General features: G+C 40.0%; 1 protein-coding gene and 1 pseudogene across 14 annotated transcripts in view; one reads left to right on the top strand and one right to left on the bottom strand.

Moving 5' to 3' along the window:
• ATOSA (atos homolog A) overlaps positions 1 to 23,737 on the top strand; it is a 90,379-nt gene that overhangs the window by 40,478 nt on the left and 26,164 nt on the right. For all 13 annotated transcript variants that reach the window (XR_013959169.1, XR_013959170.1, XM_080643905.1 and 10 more), the window contains one exon: positions 23,213 to 23,397. Coding sequence is in view for 11 of the 13 variants with exons in the window: in XM_080643905.1 (XP_080500031.1) it covers positions 23,213 to 23,397 (185 nt within the window). In the remaining 2 variants the exon portion in view is untranslated. The remainder of the gene's footprint in view (positions 1 to 23,212; positions 23,398 to 23,737) is intronic.
• Positions 12,971 to 17,288, bottom strand: LOC308254084 (large ribosomal subunit protein eL33-like; annotated as a pseudogene). The gene is made up of 4 exons: positions 17,226 to 17,288; positions 14,610 to 14,682; positions 13,547 to 13,634; positions 12,971 to 13,215 (listed from the first exon to the last, which is right to left on the bottom strand). The product of its transcript is annotated as a large ribosomal subunit protein eL33-like (transcript).

Raw genomic sequence — 23,737 nt, forward strand, 5'->3', positions numbered from 1 at the left:
GTCTTTTAAAAGTTAGATGAAGTGATTTTTGAGTCATCAGCTATAATTTTAGGAAATTACTGAAGACCAGAAAAGCAGGTAAGAAGAGTGTTAAAAGAGTTGGGAGTGCTCTCCTGATACACAAAATGATGTCACCGCCTTACCACAAAGTTTTTCCATGGTGTGGCTTTAAGAATATTGACATAATTGGAGAGAAGGATTGCAACAGCTGAGGTGGGGTCATGTGGCCTGCCAGGAAGGGGGTCGTGGGAACAGGAGGAATTTAGTGAGTCGGTGGAGTACTACAGAGGGTGGGGCACCTTGAGGTGGCTCTATGAGAGAATAAGTAGATCAGTTTAGCCAGAGCATTGGATGCATAAAGGAGAGTAATGAGAGATGAGGTGAAAAAGGACCCTATCTACCTTTTTTCACCTCTTCTCTCATTACTGCCCCGCATGCATCCAATGCTCCAGCCAAACTGAAAATGGTGAGGGATCAGGTATGGGAAGTTGTTAAAAGAAGCAGTCAGACTTTAACCATTGATGGCTTATTGGGGACAAGAGAAAGGAAGGAGGCAAGATGATTGTAACATTTTGAGCCACAAAAACAAAAATAGCTGTGGTTGGGACAAGTCTCGTACTGTGATCAGCACCCCCCTGATTATTTTTAGTTTGTAGTAGGCTAGATATACCCCCGTCAGTCTGTGCTTGTGGCAAAAGTGGTACTAACAATAAATGGGATTGTATTATTTTATAACTCCCAAAATTGGCACACGTAGAATCAGATATTTAAATTGAAGGACCATCTAGTTTCACACACCTTCATTTTACAGGTGAGTTTGCTGAGTGAGGGTCACAGTTTAACTGACCTTTCCCAAGGTCGTGAGGCTAGTTTATTATTAAAGCAGATTGGCACATTTATTTTCTAAACAGCTGATTTTAGAATAATACAACAACAAATGCTTGCTTGATCGTAATAACTATACTCAATTGACTATAGTTGTGTTTGTGAATTGGCTGAACTAAAACCAGTTTAATCTGGTTCTAGGAAATATTCTATACTTGGCTGACTGAAGTTGATAATGACCACAGAGTCATCCAATAAAACATTAATTAAAAGCATTGCTTAAGCATTAAATCCCCATGCTTGATCATTATCTTTATCAAAGGATATTGCCTTTGGCAGAGTACCATTTGAAAGGGGAAATAGAACAATATGAAACTGTCTTGGAGGAAAAACATTAGGGAGCAAAAAGTATTGTTTTTGTTTTCACCAACCTTGTATCCTATATAATAAAAGGGTAATATGCAAATAGACCAAACGGCAGAACAACCGAACAACCAATCAAATCATAGTATGCTAATGGGCTGCTCAACCACTTGCTATGAAGTGCACTGACCACCATGGGGCAGACAGTCAACTGTTGACCAGTTGCTATGACATGCACTGACCACCAGGGGGCAGATGCTCCAACCGGTAGGTTAGCTTGCTGCTGGGGTCTGGCCAATTGGGACTGAATGAGATGAGCCGGACACGCCCTGGAGCCTTCTCACAGTCCCTCCTGGGCTGGCCAACCTCCCGCATCCCTCCCCGGCCAGCCGACCCTGATTGGCCCGATCAGAACTGGGTGAGATGGGGCCGGACACACCCTGGAGCCCTCCCGTGATCCCTCCCTGGCACGATCGTGCACCGGTGGGGTCCCTCAGTCTGGCCTGCACCCTCTCACAATCCAGGACCCCTCGGGGGATGTCGGAGAGCTGGTTTCGGCCCTGTCCCACAGGCCACTCCCTTTGGGAGGGCGCCAGATGCAGAGCTCATGGCTGGCAAGTGCTGCTGCAGCAGCGCGAGCCTCTCCCGATCGGACTGATTGGGCGTGAGCCCGCAGCAGGCACAGTAGGGCCTGAATGAGCAGGAGCGGCAGATAGGAGCTGCAGGTGGCCTTGGACTGCGGGTTTCACCCAATCCCTGCAGGCTACCCAGAGGGACCCCACCCATGCACGAATTCGTGCACAGGGCCTCTAGTTTTTACAATAACCATTTACAATTAAACTGCAACTTTCCATTCTGAATAATTGATCTCACATTTGTGCAGAGGTTAATGAATGAATGCACTTGAACAAACAAATGCTTACAAGGCTGGCATTGTCTGTCTTCTTCAAGTGGTTGAGCCACTGAAGGAACCAGTGGGTATTCTTTCTCAGTGCTATTGCATCATCTCATTTTCTTTTTGGCAAGCTATCATTCTCATAGCCTCTGGTCCATTGCCCCCCTTTTTTTAGAATTGGCAGTTTTCCACTTTTGTGGAACATGGTCTCTACCCTCCCCATCATTGCTCCTTCAAATGACAGATTAGCTTCTCAGGCTGATTGAGGTGGGAGCAGTGGGCAGGGTGGAGAAGGACTTTGGTTACTTTTATAATTAGTGGTAAAATATTGAACACTTTCTTGCTAAGATCAGAAAGAAAGTCTTTAGCCACTTTATGCCACATTGCATACCAAGCCGTTGCAGTAAGTAAAAGAAAAAATAAGCATTAAGACTGGAAAGAAAGAAGTAAAATTATTTGCAGTGACATGATTATTTATATAGGAAATTCTAATGTAGAAGATACTGGAATTAATGAGCTAGCCTCTGTCTTCAAGGAACTCACTCATTGGATTGTTAGCTTTAATACCAATAGGATAAGAAATATCTGCCCGACGGAGGAAAGGATGTTTTGTTTATGCCTCTATTAAATGATTTTTAAACTAGTTCTTAAAAAGTGAAGGTTGGGGCCTTAAATTGTAAACAGTGGGAACCATTAAGGAGATTTAAGACAACATAATCACATTATCCAAATATATAAAGAGCCAAGGTCCGTCACAACCTAAATGTCCGGACGGACAACCAAGCACCAGGCTAGGGTCCCAGCCGGCGCGGCAGAAGTCAGTCCTGGGTCCTGAGAGTCAGTCCTGGGTCCCGGCAGCCCATGGCACAGCGCCTGGAGGGAGCTATGGGAACAAAGCCATGCTGCCATGGAACTGGCCTCTGGGTCCCTCCCCCTGCCCGCAGGCTCTGGGGAACCAGAGTCATGCTGCGATGGGACTGGACCCTACCCAAGGGGTCCCGGACTGTGAGAGCGTGCAGGCTGGGCTGAGAGACCCCCCAAGTGCATGAATTTTAGTGCACCGGGCCTCTAGTATTTTAAATATAGTTCTAACAAGGGATATGAGAATGTATGGGAAGAATAAGAGACTAGATGCATGGAGACCAATCACAGAGCTATTTTAATTATCCATGTAAGAGATAGCCTTAGTAGTATTGGCATGGGTTATGGAACGAGGAAAAAAGTGGCTAGCTCTACTTAGGAGGTACAATTTATAGGACTCAATTGCCAAGTTTTGGCTTAGGCAGTTGAGCATGGATAATATTAGATTATACAGGTTGGGGCAAAAGTAGGTTTACAATTATGGGTATATGAAACAGTTGATATTTGTATTACTATTTATTAATTATTGTATTATTACAGACAACTGTAAACCTACTTTTGCTCCACCCTATATAGAGAACTCAAGAGGAGGGGCAAATTTGGGGTTGGAGGTGCATGCATAGTAAGGGGGAGAAGGTTATAATATTGGGCTTAGTGAATTCTACATGTATTTATCATTGTTTTTGTTTTTCTTTTCCCTTTATTCCCCACTCGTTTTCTCTCTGATTTTCTCCCGTTACCCCTACCTTGACTTTATTAAGTAGCTATGACAAATTACAAAAGGTGTTTTTTTTTTCCTTTTGAGTAAGACTAATTTAATGGTTCAATTGACATATCTCACTTCTGATCCTCACAACAATTTTCCAATATGGTTGGATAGTCATTATAATTGCTAGGGATTCCTGGTACTACTCAACTACTCCCCATTTCTCCCTCTGAGCTCCAACTGGAATTATGTACACACATGATTGATAGTCAAATAAGAAATACTACTTTATTAACCCCATAATCTCCCAAGTGCAAGGCTTCTGGAAACCCATTTATGCCTGGTATTTTCACTCTCTCTTTTATTAATTTGAGAACATGTAGGCTCTAGGCACAGGCTGCAGCATGCCTTTTCCAGAAATCTGGAGCCAAGTACAAGACTGCTTCCTCTCAGTTTCAGGAATGGAAAGGAAATATGGAGCCACATATCTGACTTTTAGCTTTGTGGTTTTAGTCAGCTTGGGCTGCCATAACAAAATACCAGACTGGGAGGCTTAATCAACAGAAATTCGTTTTCTCACCGTTTTGAAGGCTGGGAAGTCCATGATCAGAATGACAGCTGATTTGGTTTCTGGTAAGGGTTCTCTTCCTGGCCTGTAGGCAGAGGCCTTCTTGCTGTGGGCTCATATGGCATTTCCGGAGTGCATGTGCCTAGAGAGAGAGGCAGAGGGTTCTCTTCTGCTTCCTATAAGGCCACCAATTCTATAGAATTGTAATGACCTTATTTAGTCCTAATTACCTCCTAAAAGCCGTATCTCCAAATATATTTGCTTTGGGGGTTAGGGTTTCAACATGAATTTTAGGGGAACACTATTCGGTCTGTAGCACTTGATAACCTCACTTCAGAGTAAATGGATGGTCCAGTGACTGTTAAAATCAGTCATTTAGTTCCCAAATATTTAGAGATTTTCCAGATATCCTTCTCTTACTGACTTATAATTTAATTCCATTGTGGTTGGAGAACACACTTTGAATGATTTAAATCCTTTTCCACGTAGTAAGACTTGTTTTATGGCCCAGAGTATGGTCTGTCTCGTTAAATGTATTGTGTGTACCTATTAAAGATGTGTACTCTACTTTTGTTGAGTAAAGTGTTCTGTAAATGCTAGTTAGGTCAGTCAGGTTGATGGAACTTTTCGTTTATATATTCTCATTGAAATTCTGTTACTTGTTCTGTTGATTATTGAAAAGGGGAGTGTGTTGAAATCTCCAAATAAAATTCTGGGTCTTCTGTTTCTCCTTATAGTTCTATCAGTTTTTTCTTTATCCATTTTGAAGCTATTTTATCAGGTGCAAAAACGTTTAGGGCTGTTACGCTCTTTGGATGGATTGGCCTCGTTACCATTATGAAATGGCCATCATTATCACTCGCAATATCATTTGCTCTGTCCAGAGTCTGTTTCATCTGATATTAATACAACTACTTCAGCTTTATTTCTTTTATTTAAAATATTTTTTAAAAATATCTGTATTGATATCAGAGAGAAGAAGGGAGAGGAAGAGACAGATAAAAACATCAATGATGGGAGAGAATCATCAGTTGGCTGCCTCCTGTACACCCCCTTCTAGGGATTGAGCCCACAACCCAAGCATGTGCCCTGACTGGGAACTGAGCCGTGACCCTGGATTATGGGTCGACGCTGACCCACTGAGCCACACTGGCCGGGCTCCAGCCTTTTTTGATCAATGCTAGCATGGTATATCTTCCCAATCTTGGTCTTTCAACCAATTTGTGTCTATATTTAAAGTGGGTTTTGCTTAGATGGTATGTAATTGTGTCTTGCTTTTTAATCTATTCTGATAATCTCTGCTTTTAATTAGATAATTCACATTGAAGGTTATTATTGCTATGGATGGTTTCTTACCATTTCCTTTCTATTTGTCCTATCTGGTCTTTGTTCCTTTTTCAGTTTTATAGCAGTTTTAGTTAAAATAATTTTATTTATTTATTTTTTAATATATTTTATTGATATTTCACAGAGAGGAAGGGAGAGGGATAGAGAGCTAGAAACATCGATGAGAGAGAAACATCGATCAGCTGCCTCCTGCACACCTCCCACTGGGGATGTGCCCGCAACCAAGGTACATGCCCTTGACCGGAATCGAACCCGGGACCCTTCAGTCCGCAGGCCGACGCTCTATCCACTGAGCCAAACCGGTTTCGGCTAAAATAATTTTAATGGAAGATATGTAATTACTAATAAATAAATTCCATATTTCTTAATCATGTAAGCTTTTAATCTATTTATAATATAATCACACAAGCCATTTAAATGACATAAAATATATGCCTTTTGAAAAGTTTTGCTATATTCTACAATAGTATTTTGAAAATTATATAGCACTGTATTTTTATTACAGTAATAAATAGTGATGGTAAACAAATTCTAATTGGTAGGAAATTGTTTTATATTAGGCAGTATTTGTGAAGGTGGGAGAGGGTGAGTACTTATACTATTACTTGGCTGTAAGTAACTTAAAGAACATAGGAACTCAGTGTGGCTTGATTCTGAGTACACAAGGACTGTCATAGCTCATGTCAAAGGAGTGCCTTCTAGGCTTCTAGAATTCTCTTAGGTTCTCTTAAATTTTTGTATATACAGAGTGCAGCAAAAGTAGGTTTACAGCTGTTTGTATGGAAAATAATACAATAATTAATAAATAATAATACAAGAATTCACTGTTTCATGTACTCACAATTATAAACCTACTTATAAAATTCGCAAAACACTAGTCTGGGCCTGATAGAATGCCTACAAAATGAGCAGCAGCATTAGAAAAATTTAACAAACATTTCAGAGCATTGAAATTACCAATTCCCACATGTCCAATCACTAAGCCTGTCTTTCTTTTATTCATTTATATTGGTTATACTAGTTGTGCTAATTATTAATGATAGAGAATTCGTGACTAGGGGATTAGCTAAGACTTCTTTAGTTTCTGTGAGATTTTAGTGTGATGACATTTACAAGACCTGTTCCTCAAAATTACCTGCTTTCAGCATTTTAGGCAGAACTAGCTTTCAAGTTGGAATTTTAAAAATGAATTCTCTTGAGACACTGTTGACTGAGTTCCAGGAACATACATAATATCATTTTAGTGGGGTCTGTGTGTAGGGGGAGGGGTTAACATATTTATTAAAGTATCAGTGTGAATAAGTTAAATTATTTTTTAAAAAAACATAGTAAAATAGAAGTTAAAAGAACTTCCTGTACATTGTCTGATGTTTTGACCACCTGCAGCCTGCCATTGGTTATAGGGCTAATAACCTGAGTTTACTTGTCCTATAACATCTGCATTCTTCACAGTTGGTCATACTTACATATAGATCTCAAGTAGACATACAAGTGCTAAAGCCTTTTCATTAGCTGTATAACTACACGTAAGCATACATTCATTTTGTTTATGTATTCATCGGCTCCTATATGCCAGGCACTATCCTGGGCATTGGTAAATAGAACGATGGATAGGCTCATGCACACCCAGAGTTATAGTCTAATTAGAGACAAACAGCCTAAATTACAGTGGTGTGATAATTGGAGTGGGAACACATGAAGCTTATGAGAGAATTTCTCTTTGCATCTGCTTCCCACTTGAAGTTTCACTGAAATCGGACTGAAAAGAAGTTGGAAGATTTTTCAACTTCTCCATTGGAAAATATGCAGTTTGTAGCAGTGTATTCTTTAACTCCTTTTAATGCCTTTAACTCCTGCTTCCCTCTTTGGTGTTTTCTAACTCATTCACAACTCTTCTGTTGCAACCTTCAACGTGTCAGGTTTAATTTGGGTGCCCATGGCATATTAGAATCCATACTAGGTATAATAGATATGAAGAAACATACCTGAGGTAGGTAAGCGCCTGTGTCTCAGTGGCAAAAAATAAGGTCCAGACTGGTTATATGAGCAGAGAGAGAAAGCATTCTGGCAAGAATACAGACTAGTAGCCATGTAGACTGGATGTCCAGTTAGGATTCACAAGGATTGGGAATTAGACACCAAGATGTTTTATACTAGAACCAGAATTGACGTTCAGAGGCTGGCTAACTGATACAGAGTGAGCAGCAAGAATGACCTGGATACTAAGTCAACGAATACCTAAGGCTGATTTTCCATCCATGATTCCTCCCTGAGTCAAAATTGGAATTGCACTAGTAGGGTGAAAGAATTTAGGTAGGCAGACTAGATGAGATTTGGAAATAAGTCCTCAAATTTCTAACATTTTACATACACAGGAGCTCTGGTTTAAGGCCTCATGTTATTGCTGTGTGTGTCTGAACAATCTTTTTACCTTTCTGAAGTCCAATTTCCTCACTATAAGTTACTAAAAATGCATGCTCTTGCAGGTTCCTTTTAGTTCTGTAATTCCTGAATTCCTACAAAAACCAAGTCTCAGCCTTCTTTTTTTTTTTTTTTTAATTTTACTCCTGTCTTTTTGCTCACAAAAGCGGCTTAATTTTCTTTGATGATAAAGGGACCAAGCTTGGTTTTCATTAATTCTAAGTGCTTTTATGCACAAAACAGAACTTTGAAATGCTTTATTTATAAGCATATGTAATTGTACAGTTTTTTCAAGCATTCTGAGGATAATGTTTCTTTTTTTTAAATATATTTTATTGATTTTTTTACAGAGAGGAAGGGAGAGAGATAGAGAGTTAGAAACATCGATGAGAGAGACATCGATCAGCTGCCTCTTGCACACCCCCTACTGGGGATGTGCCCCCAACCAAGGTACATGTCCTTGACTGGAATCGAACCTGGGACCTTTCAGTCCGCAGGCCGACGCTCTATCCACTGAGCCAAACCCGTCAGGGCATGAGGATAATGTTTCGAAGTGGGATATCCTCTTGCTGTTTCTGGAACCATATGTGATCTAGGCCTTTTCAATAATATCTAAACTGAGAGAGCTTTAAGCAGGCAAGACAGACAGAAAAAAAAGAATAGCTATTTAAATTCTTTTATAACCAGGAATAATTGAAAATATGTCTGTCTAAGTAGCTTTCTAGAATCTATGCCCTGAGTTGGTAGGGTAACTTTGGTGTGAAATTAAAAATATGAGCTTTTGTAATTTGAGAATTAAGAACTTTTCCTTAGAGAAGGCTTTCTAATTACTAATAATGTATGTGGCAAATGATTTTACAAATTTTGTTTCCTCATCTGAAAGTAAGAGAAAGACACCACATCATTGCATTTATTCTTATTGTAAATTTAACAAACACTTATGTGTTGCTCACTAGGTGCCAGGCAATATCCTAAAAATTTTATAAATAATAACTCAATCCTTGTGACCACCCTCTGAAGGTTGATACCAGTATTATCCCCCATTTAATAGATTAAAAAACGGAGGCAAAGAGAGGTTTTGTAACTTGTACAAAGCTGAACAACTGGCAAGTAGCAGAACTGGTTGCATGAGCTCACAGTTCATGCTCTTAACTGTTCCTCTTTGCTACGACATCATGAGAATTAAAGTGAAGAAGCACCTGATGAAACACTTCACAACTCAGAATGATGGTGATCATCTTTGTTTAAATTGAATGTTTGGATCATGTGACAATTAAAATTTAGAGGCAGTTTTCAAAGAGCTAGATTATTATAAAAAAGCATGCTTATGACTTAGATTTTCAGATGGCACCTCAGAACATTGCAATGCTTTAATCATAATTTTCACTTCAGTGGTTATTATATAATGTCAATGTACAGCAGAAATATTTGATTGAATTCAAACAAACCACATGCATGTCCAGAAAGTTGCTTTTAAAAGTCAGTCTGTAATACATCTATGTGCAGATCACTTTGCTTTTTTCATAATAGAGTGCTAAGGATTTTTAAAAATTCAGCTTATTTTGTTGTTGCTTAACAAAAAAAATAAAGAATATTTTTGTATTTGAAGATACTATTCTGGGTGTGAAAATATTTAAGTGCAACAAATATTCATAAAATAATAGTGCGCATTTAAAGTTGCTCTTTTGTTCACAGCTATAGCCACTATTTTTTGCACTTGTCACTAAAGTCAACATTGGATTTTACTCTCTGCTTAAGGACTTCTTCTCGTGGTATATAAGTCAAAAAGTGAAGAAACCTGGACTCTAGCTTGCAATATACAGCTTTGGACAAGAAAATTGATGTCTCTGTACCTTATTTTCTTCATCTAGAATTAAGGTAGATTAGGCTACATGATTTCTAAGATCCTTTTCTCAGTCAAAACAGAAACACATAACTCTGAGATTGAAACATAAGATTAGAAACCAAAAATATTTCAATGTATGTAGAATTTAACTCATATGCATCCATGAAATATTAAGAATATTATTATAAAGAAGTGGGTGGGAGCTTGTAAGCATGCTGAGTTTTTCCTGAAGTGATGGTTGATTTGCACTGACCTGCCCTTTCCTTTCTCATGGTCACTTGTGATCAGTGCCCCAAGTTTGGGAGAAGGTTGGCTGAAGTTAGCAGTACAATCTGTCCATGGGACAGAGTGAAACTTACCCACATGGTGGTGAAATTCATGACCTTAAGGTTGTGCGCCAGCACCATGAAGTAACCCTTGATAGCCTAGATTGCTTACGTGAGTTCTGGGGAGGAGTGCAAAGTAAGTGAAAGATCAGTGTGGAAATGGGTTTGGAAAGAAGTCTTTTGTGAAAAAACTAGGGAGTCAGGAAAGCTCTTCAGAAAGCTCATAATTGGTGGAAAGGAGAGGAGGAAGGCATGTCTCTAACAGAGAGTAAGCAATGGTACCAGGTGGGAAATGAGTAGAGGGCCATGTAGGGAACAGTTGGACTGGAACAGAGGGAGCATGTAGGGAGCAGTAGAAGATGAGATGAGGAAGCAAAGGGGGAGACCACTGAGACTTCGAAGGTGCAGTCTTAAGCAGGGTCTCCTCTGTATCATTCCAGCCCGCACCATTCACATCGAATCTGGCAGTGCTCTGTGTGGTGGCCCTGGCCCTCATGTCAGGCTTAAGCGTTTACATTGGATTCAGTAGCTAGGAGACCGTTGTAGTAATTCAGGTGTGAAGTAATAAGAGCTTAGCTGGGTAATTGTCTTGAGGTTACAAAGGAAGTATTTAAGTCCAAGACAACTTTAAAATAACACATTAGTAAGATTTAGTGAATGGATTTCATGGCCATAGGGAGGGAGACTCTCCTGCCCCCATCCCATAGACTTAGAAGGGAACTTCTTTTTTCTGTTTTAGGGTTTGGCAACAAATTTGTAAGAATGATGATATTGCATATTTAATACTTATCTTGCTTTTATAGAAAGGGCTATTGTGATACATGAATGGCCATTGTGTTCAAAGAATACTAGGAAAAGTAGGCTTTTGTATTTATCATCTATACCCTTCAGAATAATTGACAATTCACAATAATTGACAATAATTGACATCTGTCCAAGCTTCCATCATCACTGTCTACTGAGATCACTGTTGTCAAGGTCACCAATGACTTTATTATTGTCAAATCCAGTGGCCTCTTCTTTGTTTATATTTTATTAAACCTCACCAGTGTTTGATTCCATTAACCACACCCTCCTTGAAACTTTTCTTTTCTTGTGTCTTTTAAGATACCATATTTGACAGCTGCTTGTAGTGGTTCATCATCTACCTGATTGGTTCTTGTTGGAGGGCCCCAGGGCTCTATTAGGAGTTTCCTACATATTCCTCTGGGTAACTCTTGACTCTAAATACTTTCCAAATGCCAGTGATTCCCAAAACTATACCCCAACCCTGCACAACTACGGTGACCTCCTATCTAGTATACCTACCTACTTTGAATCTTTTTTCTGTTTTATTATCAACACTAGAGGCCTGATGCATGAAATTCGTGCAAGGGGCTCGGCCCTTGCAGCCCCAGGTTCATCCAGAAGGTAATTTGGCTGTCCAGTCTAATTAGCATATTACACTTTTATTATTATAGATAGCAACCAGGGTGATGCTTTTAAAATGTAAGCCAGATCATACCATTTCTCTAGTTAAAACCCTTCAGTGGCTTCCCGTGGCATTTGGGATAAAATCTAAACCCCTTGTAGCTTCAACACCCTATCTAATCTAGTTCCTGGCCACCATTCTAAACTTCACGTCCTACCACTTCTCCTCTCTCCCACTGCCGTTTCAGCCTCACTCAACCTCCTTTGAGTTCCAGAGACATTACCCATTCATTCTCACCTTACACCCTCGGCTCAAAATATTCTCTCCCCTATTTTCCAAAGGCTAGCTTCTTGTTCAGATCTCAGCTTAAATATTATCTGCTCAGAAAAGCCTCCCTTGAATACTCAATATACAGCGTTCATACATCACCCTTTTGACAATGATGGCACAGCACTTAGCACCATCTGATATTTTTCTTATTAATTTGTTTTTGTTTTTCTCTGCTCCCACTAGAATGTAAGCTCCAATTCTCAGTATCTAGGAAAGTGCCTGGCACACAGTAGGTGTATGATGAATATTTGTTGAATAAATGAAGTCTTAATACCTACTACATACTGGTTAAGTCAACTGAAAGTCCTATTTTTGAGCATAACCTCTTCTGCTAATTCTTAACACCTATCCTTAGATCCATCCATATATGTTTCTCATCAATATGAGTTTCTAGCTTTTACCTCAATTTTTTTGTTAAGTTATTCTTAAGCCTAGGCCAGGGTGACTCAGTTGGAGTGTCATCCTATATACCAAAAGGTCATGGGTTCAGTTCCCTGTCAGGGCACATACCTAGGTTGTGGGTTGGATCCCCAGTTGGGGCACATATAAGAGGCAACCAATTAATGTTTTTCTCTCTCAAATCAATAAACATATCTTGGTGAGAACTTTTTTAAAGTTTATTTTCACAAAGAGAGTAAAAGAAGTGTTTCAAACTGCTAAGTTCCAGTCTTTAACTCTAGAACCTGTGTGCTTCACAAATTCCCCATGTATGTCTTCATAAATTCATATATATATATATATATATATATATATATATATATATATATATATATTAAAGTAGAACAAATCCACTTGTACTTATTTGCTTTTCAATAATTTTAAATCCTTGCCAAAACCGGTTTGGCTCAGTGGATAGAGCGTCAGCCTACAGACTGAAAGGTCCCAGGTTCGATTCCGGTCAAGGGCATGTAACTTGGTTGCGGGCACATTCCCAGTAGGAGGTGTGCAAGAGGCAGCTGATCGATGTTTCTCTCTCATCGATGTTTCTCTCTCATCGATGTTTCTGACTATCTATCCCTCTTCCTTCCTCTCTGTAAAAAAATCAATAAAATATATTTTAAAAAAATAATTTTAAATCCTTGAAGGGTACAGCGTTACACAGATGCTGTGTCCAATGGCCTTAGCAGGAAGGTTGCTTTGGAATTTGACACAAACAATGCCACTGTTTCCCTGAGCACGAGTTACCTCTCCCCAGGTGACTCTGGTTTTGTTTGGTTTGCCACCAAGGAGTCACTGTGTTGTTCTTTGCCTTGTACACGTAAGCACATCTCTTGCCTAGATAGAATTCAGTTTCATCTCGAGCATAAACACCTTCACTTGTTGTTTTTAATTTTATTCTTTACACTATTATAAATGTTCCCAACCCCCACCTTCCACTTTGCCGCCTCCACCCATCCCTTGCCCCCTGCCCCTTCCCTCTGGCCAACACCACACTTTTTTGTCTGTGTCTATGGGTCATGCATATATGTTCTTTGGTTAATCCCTTCATCTAGTACCCCCTCACCTCTGACAGCTGTGGGTCTGTTCCATATATGCTATCCATGCTTCTGTTCCTGTTTTGTTCGTCAGTTTATTCTGTTCATTAGTCTCCACATATAAGTGAGATCATATGGTATTTGTCTTTTTCTGACTGGCTTATTTCTAAACACCTTCAGTTTTAAGAAGAGCTCCTCCTGGTTCCAGAGACCCCACTTATAGCCAGCAAAAATGGCCTTGGACCACAGCCTTCCACACACTTTGTTGTTTTACAAGCCCTGTTCCCAGCAGGCCTCCACAAGCTCCAAGAGGAAAGAGGAAGGTCACAAATTCCTATGTTAGTAACCAAACTATGACCTACATAGTAGGGATTCTACAAAACAATAACTAATTAAAGTGTATGACACTAGGTAATGCTTTTACTTATATGTTACTTTTCAATTAATAGGCCTTATCATTTATCTATAATCCTAGTCAGAGAATAGTAATTTATTTCAAATTTAGTTTATGGCCCTTGAGGATGTGACTCAGTTGGTTGGAACATTGTCCCATACACCCAAAGGTTTCAGGTTCTGTTCTCCGTCAGGGCACATGTCAGTGTTTCTCACATCAATGTTTCTCTCTCTCTGTCGCCCTTCCTCTCTCTCTAAAACCAATTAAAAAATAATAATAATAAAATGTAGTTTATGTGTGTGTGTTTGCTTTATAGGACTGATAATAGTTTGTTAGTATGTATATCTTTCAATGCATGTATGCCCATGTATCCCATGAACACATAATCATAACATTCTTATGAAACATTGTGTTTTCACTTACACTGTAGATATCTTAACTCAGTGGTCAGCAAACTGCGGCTCGCGAGCCACATGCGGCTCTTTGGCCCCTTGAGTGTGGCTCTTCCACAAAATACCACGTGCGGGCACACACGTACAGTGCGATGGAAACTTCGTGGCCCATGCGCAGAAGTCGGTTTTCGGCTCTCAAAAGAAATTTCAATTGTTGTACTGTTGATATTTGGCTCTGTTGACTAATGAGTTTGCCGACCACTGTCTTAACTTGTCAAAAGTAGATTTATTTTAGATATATACCACAGTATATTGAGCCAGTCCCATATTATTGGACATTTAAGTTTATTTCATTTTTTTAAACTGGTATAAACATTTTCAGTCCCCTCAATGACACCCCTGACAATTGCTTATCAGTCTGTCCTTGAACCCTGTGATGAAGAATTTACTTCCCAAGTTAGTGGATTCGTCTGTGGATCCGCTCTGATTGTTCAGAGTTTTTCCAGTGGCCAAATTGTTCACCTTTTTTTGTTAGACAGAAAAGATGACAAACTTTAAGAATATGGGTAAACTCCAGAGCCAGGCGAGCATGTCACTAAAAAGCAGCCAGTCCAGTCACGGCTCTAACTAGTAGGTCAGCCTAGCCACATTTGTCTAGATTTGAAACACTTTTTGTTTTTGAATAGGTAAATTGTTTTTAGAGGTCCTGAAATCATAACTTATTTCTGGAGTAAGTTATGTTGTATTTGTCTTTAATATCATCAAAATATCAAGTTATATCTATTGAGTTTTCTTTAGCATGACATGATATTTCCCAGTTGCTATTCATATTCTTTACTGCAGTAAACTCTCCTCCCAGGTATTTTAGAGGTTGACATTATCAAATTTAAATTGTGCAACTTTTCTAATGACTAGTGATTAATATTCTCATTAATTAAAATTCAGACACATAAATTTTTCCTGACAAATTTCTAAAGCTTGTCATCACATAGTCACATGCACGTAGGTAGTACTTTATGTGTTTCATAATACCATTGTATAGTTCATACTGTTCCTTGCAGTGCTTATGTAACAGTTACATAGCTAACTAATAGATAACTGCTGTCATCTCTAATTTTTGTTTCAAATATTTCATATAAATATTCACTACTCTGGCTAAGTTCAATAAATCATCCAAAGGATCACAGATCATGGTTTTAGAGTTTACTATCTGAGGAGATAATGACCAAAATAACCCAATTTTAGTCAAATGTTGTATTATTCAAAAGTGCTTTTTTATAATAATTCAGTTTTTATTGCTTTAAATGTGACGATTCCTAATGTATAAGTAAGCCGCTCCTGCTAGTGCTTTGGAGATTAATTATATGCCTCTTGCAGGCATAAGGATAATGAGTGAAAGGGTCCTGTTAGCCCAAAACACAACAAAAACACTCTCTCATACTCCCCTTTCCACATGCCCTCCTCTCCTCCCTAATCTGACCAGGAAGTTTTCTCTCAGCAGTAGAAATACTAGACTTTTTTTTTTCTAAGTAGCACATAAATATGAGACATCAGTTAGTTTGTGGGCCACCCTTAGTAGCTGACAGCTGGGCACCACTCAACATTCCATAGATCAGGAGCCACTGCTCTGCCACAGTTCTTAGCTCCCCAGAATTATCCCACAAACTGAGGGAGAGACCAGGATGAGCCCAGAGAAATATCCCAGGAGCTAACATGCCATGTAGCCCATGGTAAGCCTGAGCTGGCCTTGAAAACCTGCAGAACCAGCAGAGAAAGAGACTGAATGGAATTCTTTTTATGTCTTTTGCTCCCCTCTGAAGGACACCATGATTTACCTTAGTGAGTCCCAGGAGAACACAGGAAACCCCTGATTTATGTATGACCTCATTGGGCCCTGGAGGAGAGTTGAAAGTCGAGCCCTCTCCTTTTTTCCCCACATTGGCACATTATTATACTAGAGGCCCAGTGCACGAAATTTGTGAATGGGTAGGGTCCCTAGGCCTGGCATGCGATCAGGGCCAATCAGGTTCCCCGGCTCCCCGCACCCCTGCCTCCTCCTTCCCTTGCTCCCCCAGTGCCCCGCTGCCAACACTGGTTGCCTGCCATGTTCTGTACCGCCCCCTGGTGGTCAGCGCATGTCATAGCAAGCGATCAAACTCCTGTTCTCCCAGTTGAACTCCCAAGGGGACACTTTGCATATTAGCCTTTTATATATAGATTAGGGTACTATTCCTGGAAACTAATTCTATACCATAAATATTCCAAAATGTATTATTAAAATATATGTTGGATATATATTATTTTCATTTATAATTTTACAAACATAATATTAAAGTATGTAAAAACAAAATTTATAGCCAGAGTGAATGAATACATGTATGGGGTGATTAAGAACCTAGATTCTAGAGCCAAACTGTATAGGTTCAAATTCCATCTTTGCTACTTCTTAGCTCAGTGATCCTACACAGGTTCTTTAACCTCTCTGTGTTTCAGCTGTCGTAAAAGGGTGGTAATGGTTCTCACCTTCTAGAGCTGATCTGAAGACTAAACGAGTTCACGTGTAGAAAGTACTTAAAACTGGTAGTGCCTTGACAGTGTCACTAATTGTTAGCTCTTATTTTAGGTGTTATAAATAGGTCAGTTTAAGGAAACTTTACAAATCAGTGGTTCTCAACCTTCCTAATGCCGCGACCCTTTAATACAATTCCTCATGTTGTGGTGACCCCCAACCATAAAATTATTTTCGTTGCTACTTCATAACTGTAATTTTGCTACTGTTATGAATCATAATGTAAATATCTGTGTTTTCCGATGGTCTGAGGCTCTACAGCAGCGGTTCTCACAGTCGCGACCCACAGATTGAGAACCGCTGCTGTAGAGCCTAAGTCAGATCATCAGAAAACAGATATTTACATTACGATTCCTTAACAGTAGCAAAATTACAGTTATGAAGTAGCAACGAAAATAATTTTATGGTTGGGGGTCACCACAACATGAGGAACTGTATTAAAGGGTTGCGGCATTAGAAAGGTTGAGAGCCACTGTTCTAAATGGTCTTAAAATACCTGTTCAATGAAGTTGGCATTCAAGGCTCCTTCTTTTCCTGGTAAGCCTGCGTGAGTAGGCATTCTCCAAGCTCCCCTTTCAAGGCTGCCCACAATCCATCTCCAGTCCTGCCATTTCCACATTTTCCACTCAAGTTGCACTTTCTCTTTCATGGTTCTGCTCAACAACTACCTCTTTTGCAAAATTTTACCACTATCTGAACTTCTTTGGGATATATTAAAAGTATGTTGCTTAATTGGATTGCACAACAAACTGAATTTTGTGTGTGTACATGTGTGTACATGTGCATGCATGTTCAACCTGTGTAGCAGGTTAAAAATTTTGAAAGTAATCTGTTTTTAAAAATTAGAGCACATTGGAATCCAAAGAGAAAATAAACAAATGGGACTACATCAAAATAAAAAGCTTTTGCACAGCAAAAGAAACCATCAACAAAACAACAAGAAACCACACTGTATGGGAGAACATATTTGCAAATGTTATCACTGATAAAGGTTTAATCTCCAACATCTATAGGCAACTTATACAACTTAATAAAAGGAAGATAAATGATCCAATAAAAAAATGGGCAACGGACCTAAATAGAATCTTTTCAAAAGAAGACAGAAGGAAGGCCAAGAGACACATGAAAACATGCTCAAAGTCACTAATTATCCAAGAGATGCAAATCAAAACGACAATGCGATACCATCTCACACCTATCAGAATGGCTATCATCAACAAACCAACAAATGACAAGTGTTGGCAAGGATGTGGAGAAAAAGGAACCCTCGTGCACTGCTGGTGGGAATGCAGACTGGTGCAGCCACTGTGGAGAACAGTGTGGAGTTTCCTCAAAAAGCTGAAAGTGGAACTCCCATTTGACCCAGTAATCCCACTCCTAGGAATATATCCTAAGAAACTAGAAACACCAATCAGAAAGGATATATGCACCCCTATGTTCATAGCAGCACAATTTACAATAGCTAAGATTTGGAAACAGCCTAGGTGCCCGTCAGCAGATGACTGGATCAGAAAACTATGGTACATCCACACAATGGAATACTATGCTGCCATAAAAAAGAAGGAATTCTTACCATTTGTAGGAACCTGGATGGAATTAGAGAACATTATGCTAAGTGAAATAAGCCAGTCAATGAAAGAAAAATACCACATGATCTCACTCATTTGGGGATAATAAAAAACATTATAAACTGATGAACAAAAAGATAGATACAGAGGCAGTAAAGCATCAAACAGACTGTCAAATTACAGCGGGAAGGTTAGGGAGAGGTGGGGGAAATAAGAGATCAACCAAAGGACTTGCAGGCATGCATATAAGAATAACCAATAGATGCAGGACATTGGGGGGTGAGGGCATGTATGGGAGTGGGGTGGGGGGGCAATGGTAAGTTATGTACACATACAATACATTAATAAAAAAAAATAAAATAAAAATAAATAAAAAATAAAAAATTAGAGCACTTGTAAGAAATTGAAAAATTGGAGAAACCAAGATGGTAGCATAGGTAAGCACCTAAACTGCTGCCCCGCACAACAATTTCAAAACTACAACTAAAAGAACGGACACCATCCAGAACCACAGGAAAGCTGGCTGAGTGGAAATTCTACAACTAGAAGGAAAGAGAAAAGCTCACAGAGAATTGGAGGTACGGCAAAGGGTCTTTGTGCGTGCAGAGAGGAAGGGCGGCTGAGAGCCTGGCTGACTTTCTCTGGCGGAAGGGGGAAGGAAGCCCCCGACTGCACTGAACCCCAGTTCCGGGCGAAACCCCATGGACCCAGGCTCATACAGGGGGAGTCTGGACTGTCAGGTAGAGAGAAAGGCACCCGGAGACCCGGGGGAGCCCCAGCGGGCAGGGTTCCGGAGGCGCGCGCACCAGTGTGCACAAAGACTGTGAATCCACAGGCAGCAAAATCTCAGACATATGCCGAAAGAACTTTTTCAGTGATACTGCCCCTAGGGCAATGGAAGCCAAACAGAAAATAAACAAATGGGACTACATCAAAATAAAAAGCTTTTGCACAGCAAAAGAAACCATCAACAAAACAACAAGAAACCCCACTGTATGGGAGAACATATTTGCAAATGGTATCACTGATAAAGGTTTAATTTCCAACATCTACAGGCAGCTTATACAACTTAATAAAAGGAAGATAAATGATCCAATAAAAAAATGGGCAACGGACCTAAATAGAAGCTTTTCGAAAGAAGACAGAAGGAAGGCCAAGAGACACATGAAAACATGCTCAAAGTCACTAATTATCCGAGAGATGCAAATCAAAACAACAATGCGATACCATCTCACACCTGTCAGAATGGCTATCATCAACAAATCAACAAACGACAAGTGTTGGCGAGGATGCGGAGAAAAAGGAACCCTCGTGCACTGCTGGTGGGAATGCAGACTGGTGCAGCCACTGTGGAGAACAGTATGGAGTTTCCTCAAAAAACTGAAAATGGAACTCCCATTTGACCCAGTAATCCCACTCCTAGGAATATATCCTAAGAAACCAGAAACACCAATCAGAAAGGATATATGCACCCCTATGTTCATAGCAGCACAATTTACAATAGCTAAGATTTGGAAACAGCCTAGGTGCCCATCAGCAGATGACTGGATCAGAAAACTATGGTACATCTACACAATGGAATACTATGCTGCCGTAAAAAAGAAGGAATTACTACCATTTGTAGGCACTTGGATGGAATTAGAGAACATTATGCTAAGTGAAATAAGCCAGTCAATGAAAGAAAAATACCACATGATCCCACTCATTTGGGGATAATGAAAAACATTATAAACTGATGAACAAAAAGATAGTTACAGAGGCAGTAAAGCATGAAACAGACTGTCAAATTACAGTGGTAAGGTTAGGGAGAGGTGGGGGAAATAAGAGATCAACTGAAGGACTTATATGCATGTATATAAGAGTAACCAACGGATGCAAAACATTGGGGGGTGAGGGCATGTATGGGAGTGGGGTGGGGGTGGGGGGCAATGGTAAGATATGTACACATATAATACCTTAATAAAAATTTGAAAAAAAAAAAGACTGTGGAGGTTGCCACAGGCTTTCCCTAGCAGAAGGGAGTCGGAAGCTCCTGACTGTACAGAGCCCCAGTTCTGACTGCACTGAACCCCAGTTCCAGGCGAGCCCCTGGGGACCCACACTCTTGTGGGGGGAATCTGGACTCTCGGGCGGAGACTCGGGAGCCGGGAAGGCAGAGGTCTGGAGGTGTGTGCGCGCAAGGGCAAGGCTAACGGGAAGCCAAGACTGTCTGCTCTGCCCTGAGACTCCACCCCATCCAAGCTGAGCACAAAACTTTTGCAATCTGGCAAGGCTAATCCTATAAGGCTATCTCCAGCACCGAACTTCTCCCAGCTTAGACACAGCTGATCCTCACAGCCAACTGGCCTGGAGGTCAATTCCTCCCAGTGATACCAACAACAATCAAGACTTAACTACAACAAGGCTGTGCACACAGTCCACAAAGGGGTGCACCAAGAGTATCCACCTCAGGTTAACTGGGGAGGCCGACCCACTGGGCCAAATAGGAAACCTAGCACACAAATCTACCCTACCAACTCAGGGAAGCAGTGAAAATGCGGTGACAAAGAAACAGATCACAAATGAAAGAAATGGAGGAAAACAAATGACTGGATATAGAATTCAAAACCACGGTTATAAGGCTTTTCAGGAATATCCTAGAAAAGGCCGATAAGCCCTAACCAGTGTGGCTCAGTGGATAGAGCGTCGGCCTGCGGACTGAAGGGTCCTGGGTTCGATTCCGGTCAAGGGCATATACCTTGGTTGTGGGCACATCCCCAGGTGGGGGGTGTGCAGGAGGCAGCTGATGGATGTTTCTCTCTCATCAATGTTTCTAACTCTCTATCCCTCTCCCTTCCTCTCTGTAAAATAATCAATAAAATATATCTTTAAAAAAAAAAAAAAAAAAAAGGCCGATAAATATAACGAGACCCTCAAAGATATAAGAAAGGACTAACTAGAAATTAAGCATACACTGACTGAAATAAAAAATATTATACAGAGACCCAACAACAGACTAGAGGAACACAAGCAGTCAAAGAATTGAAATACAAAGAAGCAAAAAAACACTCAACCAAAAAAGCAAAAAGCAAAAAAAAAAATCCAAAAAGTTGAAGATAGTGTAAGAAGCCTCTGGGACAACTTCAAGTGTACCAACATCAGAATTATGGGGGTGCCAGAACAAGAGAGAGAGCAAGATACTGAAAACCTATTTGAAGAAATAATGACTGAAAACTTCCCCCACCTGGTGAAAGAAATAGACTTACAAGTCCAGGAAGCACACAGAACCCTAAACAAAAGGAATCCAAAGAAAATCACACCAAGACACATCATAATTAAAATGCCAAGAGCAAAAGACAAAGAGAGAATATTAAAAGCAGCAAGAGAAAAACAGTTAATTACCTACAAGGGAGCACCCATACGGTTGTCAGCTGATTTCTCAACAGAAACTATGCAGGCCAGATGGGAGTGGCAAGAAATTTTCAATGTGATAAATAGCAAGAACCTACAACCAAGATTACTCTACCCAGCAAAGCTATCATTCAGAATTGAAGGGCAGATAAAGAGCTTCACAGATAAGAAAAAGCTAAAGGATTTCATCACCACCAAACCAATATTATATGAAATGCTGAAAGGTATTCTTTAAGAAGAGGAAGAAGAAGAAAAAGGTAAAGATAAAAATTATGAACAACAAATACATATCTATCAACAAGTGAACCTAAAAATCAAGTGAATTAAAAACCTGAGGAGCAGAATAATCTGGTGAATATAATAGAATCAGGGGCATAGAAAGGGAGTGGACTGATAATTCTCAGGGGGAAAGGGGTATGGGGGGTTCAGGAAGAGACTGAACAAAAATCATACACCTATGGATGAGGACAGTGGGGGGAGATAAGGGCAGAAGGTGGGGTGGGAACCGGGTGGAGGGGAGCTATGAGGGGAAAAAGGAGAAACAATTGTAATAATCTGAATAAAGATTTATTAAAAAAAAGAAAAGAAAAGAAAATTGAAAAATTACTGAAAATAAGTGAAAATATCTGCAGGTTAGATTGTTTGGAACTGCATAGTAACCAAAAAATATCACAATTTATGTATAGCAATTCAGGCCTGCATTGCCTGCTGGATAATTACAGCATTTCTCCCTCTGAAACTGCTACTACAGCCTAGGAAAGGCAGAGAAGGTCCCCATGACTAGTGTCCACATCACAGAATTAGGGCTACGAAAATAAGGCACTAGTTAAGGAAGGGAGAAGGGAAAAAGGGGAAGAGACATGCATCTGGATCTGCATATTTTTCTAATCTATAATAATAAAAGGATAATATGCTAATTAGACTGGACATTCTTCTGGACATCCTTCCTTCTGAACAAAGGGGCAGCGGGCGGGTGCCGAGGCGGAGGCGGAGACGGCAGAGGTCCCTGGCCACGGCAACGGGAGGCGTGGGTAGAGGGGGCAGGGGTGCCCAAGGCCCTTGCACGAATTCGTGCATCAGGCCTCTAGTATTTAATAATAGTAATAAAATATCTTAACCTAAAAGGTGACATAATAAAACACTTTAACCTTTGGCTAGTGTTGAAGGGTTTTGTGTGAAAACTATTATATTTGACATCCAAAACCATAATTATCTATAGGATTAAAAATGATATACCTAAATCTTTGGTATTTTAACTGAAGTTTGCATGAAATCAATTTTATGCCATAATTTTTACCAGCTTTGTCTTAACTGGAATTTTGAATTATGCATCATCTCCTGACTCTGTGTACCTTGTGAATCAAGAGTTTATTTTAATTGCCTCATTTTTATTCTCTTTTCAGTCCTTTGTTAGTGAATATACTTGAGTATGGAATGTGACAGTTATTTTAGACATAAAAGGTGAGTTCTTGTCAAGAGAGTTCATTAAAGCAAGGGCTCTCTTCTCTCTTTTTTTAAATACCAGATAATCTAGATGAATATTTTGAATACGATGCAGAGGAGTTCTTGGTCTCCTTGGCCTTGTTAATAACAGAAGGACGAACACCAGAATGTTCTGTAAAAGGTCGTTCAGAAAGTTTCCATTGCCCTCCAGCACAGTCCTGTTACCCAGTAACCACCAAACATGAATGCAGTGACAAGCTGGCCCAGGTAAGAATTGTGTGTCAAGTGCTTTTTATTTATCTTTTATATAAACTACACAGATTCTGTCATCACCTTTGTTACACTGCAATTACAATGCCCTCATTTACATAATGAAATCGGTCACAGCCGTAACGAAGAAATCCTGATCCTGGACCATAGCCAACAACCTTGGCTCTTAAACAAGCTCTGGGAGGCACTGGGTAGTTTTGCTGATCGGCAGGCAAGTGGGCGGCCGATTTCAGACCTGCCTTCTCACACACCAGGTTTAACATTATGTTTGCTGCTGATTCAGCTTTCTTTATTTTAGAGTCTCAGCCCTGGCTTATCGACTTTATGTTCTTATTTA

Source organism: Plecotus auritus (assembly GCF_963455305.1).
Source record: "Plecotus auritus genome assembly, chromosome: 1".
Lineage (NCBI taxonomy): Eukaryota > Metazoa > Chordata > Mammalia > Chiroptera > Vespertilionidae > Plecotus > Plecotus auritus.